At 67.3% G+C, this 2,571-nt stretch overlaps 1 protein-coding gene across 1 annotated transcript; it reads left to right on the forward strand.

The window, feature by feature from the left end:
- The first annotated feature begins 905 nt into the window (after positions 1–905).
- On the forward strand, positions 906–2,217 carry EMIHUDRAFT_441125 (hypothetical protein). Its single transcript, XM_005787211.1, has one exon. It carries the CDS (start codon positions 914–916, stop codon positions 2,147–2,149), a length of 1,236 nt encoding a protein of 411 aa, XP_005787268.1. The 5' UTR covers positions 906–913; the 3' UTR covers positions 2,150–2,217.
- Positions 2,218–2,571: the final 354 nt, after the last annotated feature.

Genomic DNA, 2,571 nt, shown 5'->3' on the forward strand with positions numbered 1-2,571 from the left:
TTTTGCTCCGAAAGCGAGGTTGGCGACGCGCTGCGCTGCCATGCACGTGTGTGGCTCACGGGGTCCGCCAGGCTGCCGCGATCCCGAGCGGAAACGCCGTGGCAGCCAACATGGCTGCCTCGTGCATCGGACGCCGACCGGCTGCGCCGTTGCTTGTCATGCCCAAGCCCTGAAAGGCTGAGCTGTGAAAGGCGGGCGTTGTGCCAGTGTTTTAAGTACCTATCACCTATCAATAGGGTGTTTGGATCTACTCTGTTGGAGACAGAAATAAGCTCTATCACAACGTCAGCGGAGCGGCCAATGCGCGCGGCGATCTTGAGGGCACCAGCAGGAGCTGGCAAGGCCTCATCGCACGCTACCACACGTGCCGATCCGTGCTGAGATTTACCCGCACCCGGCGTTGACAACCTCAGCTTGTAACACTCATCACCAGTCGCACCAATCGGAACAGAAACCAGGAGCGGCCGCACACTGCTCGCTGGGGGGGGTCGGGACCCCCCCCCCCCAAGCAGTCGCAGCAGCGCTTCCGACGGATCGTTCGAAATTCAACGCGGCTCTCATCACCACGCGATTCATTCCGGAGGTCGCCAAGACAAAAAAAACGGCTTGCGAGTGCGACGACGCGCGAGTTCTCGGGACCATCACGCTCGAGGACGTGTTGACGGTGATCGCAGACGACCAGAGGTGGCCCAGCCTTGGTGCTCGCGATCGCCCTCGCCGCCCCTCACTTCGCCCCCGGGCCAAGCCTCCGGTGCCGTGTCTACCCCACAGCCCCCGATTTGGACGCCCGAGGCTCGGCTGTGTCCGGGTGTGCATGAAAAACGAGAAAACAGGTCTTTTTGGGAAAGCCGACTTCGCCGAAAGAATTCTTACCGGTAGTGCCGCCTCTCAATTGTGTTCGCGTGACCTGTGCATGCGTTGCGCCGTGTGGGTCTCCGTTGCGTTCACTTCGCTCGCCAGTGCTCTGTCCCGAGCACAGCCGAAGCCGTTCCGGGCGTCAGAGATCAAGGCTCGCCTTCGGCGCCTCGGAGTGTCGACGGAGGGCTGCTTTGAGAAGGAGGAGCTGTACCGCCTGCTGCTCGAGCGTGCGCCCGAGGCGTCCGGAGTCGGCCACTGCGTCCCTCTCGAGCTGCTTCAGGCTGCGAGAGGAGCGATGGGCGCAGGCGTCACCGTCGACTCCAAGCGCTACGTTGGCATCCGCTTGGCATCCGCTGACGACGCCTCCGTCGCCGACCCGCGGCTGCTGATGCTGCTCGACTCGGCCGCCTCAAACTCACTGCTTACCCCCGCAGCGGCGCGGCTGCTCGGCGCGCGCCCGACCGGCGTGCGAGCGACTGCCGACACGGGCACGGCGGTCGGCCTGGGAGGCTTCGAGCAGGTCGACCTCGGTGAGGTGGCGCTGCCGGGCGGGCTTGCGTGCGGCCGTCTCGCGCCGGTGGTGATGGATCTTCCCCTCGAGCGGCCGTCCGGCGGCGGCGAGTGCGGCCTGCTCGGCCTCGACTTCCTCTCGCGCTTCGAGGTCGAGCTCTGTCTGCGGCCCCTGCTCCCGACAGCCAGCTTCTACCCGCTCGGATCTGCGGCCGACGGCGCGGCGGAGAAGGGAAAGGGCTCAGCAGCGCTCCCAACGGACGGCCTCTCCTGCCTGCCGCTGGAGCGGCTCCAGTCCGGGCTCATCGCCACACGCGTCGAGCTCACCGCTCCGCCCGCCTCCCCCTCCTCGCCTCCGCCTCCGCCGGCGCGGGCGCTCGCCATCGTCGACCTGGGCTCCTCCACCACCGTCGCCAACCCCGCCGCCGCCAGCGCCGCCGGCTTCGACCTCAGCCGCGGCGACCCTCGCGTCGCGGCGACGGACCAGGTCCTGGCGGGCGCCACTGGCGTGCCGGTGCGCGTCTCGGAGGCGACCGCGACGCTCGGGCTCGGAGGGGCGCCGGCGGGCCTGTTTGGCAGCGCGGACGCGCCGTCGCGCGTGCGGCGCGAGACGACGCTCGCGATCGCCGACTTACCCGTCTTTGACGCCCTCGGCCTCGGGGACGCGCCCGCGATGGTGCTGGGACTCGACGTGATCGCACCGGGACTGGACGAGGGGGAGGGTAGCCGCGTCGTGCTCGCTGCGGGGGCGGGGAGGATGTGGGTGGATCGCGATCGGTAGCGACACAGCGACGAGTCGCACAGTCAGAGTGTGTCTCTCGTGTCTCGGTCGGACTAGATTGCGTGCGGCGACCGCACGCTCGAATCGCACGCTGAGGCGCTGGAAAATTCAAAATATTATTGTTCCCCCGATCCCCCCAATGTCGCAACTCGCATGTGCTCTGTGTGGGGCGTGCGAAAAGGTGCGAACAATCATCTCGCGATCTCGGCCCGCCCGCCCCCGGGCCTAGCCCGCCCCGGTCGCGTCGGCGTCGCGCCCCGACCCCCCCCCGTCGCGTGCGCTCGCGTCGGTCGCCACAGAGCTCAAATCAATCTGAATCTCACACTCGCTATCGCTTCCCCCTCCAGATTTCAGCAGCGCCTCATACACATACTACGGCCGCGTTGCCCGCGCCCACGCCTCGATTTTCTTGGGCAGCAGCT

Source organism: Emiliania huxleyi (assembly GCF_000372725.1).
Source record: "Emiliania huxleyi CCMP1516 chromosome Unknown EMIHUscaffold_144, whole genome shotgun sequence".
NCBI lineage: Eukaryota > Haptophyta > Isochrysidales > Noelaerhabdaceae > Emiliania > Emiliania huxleyi.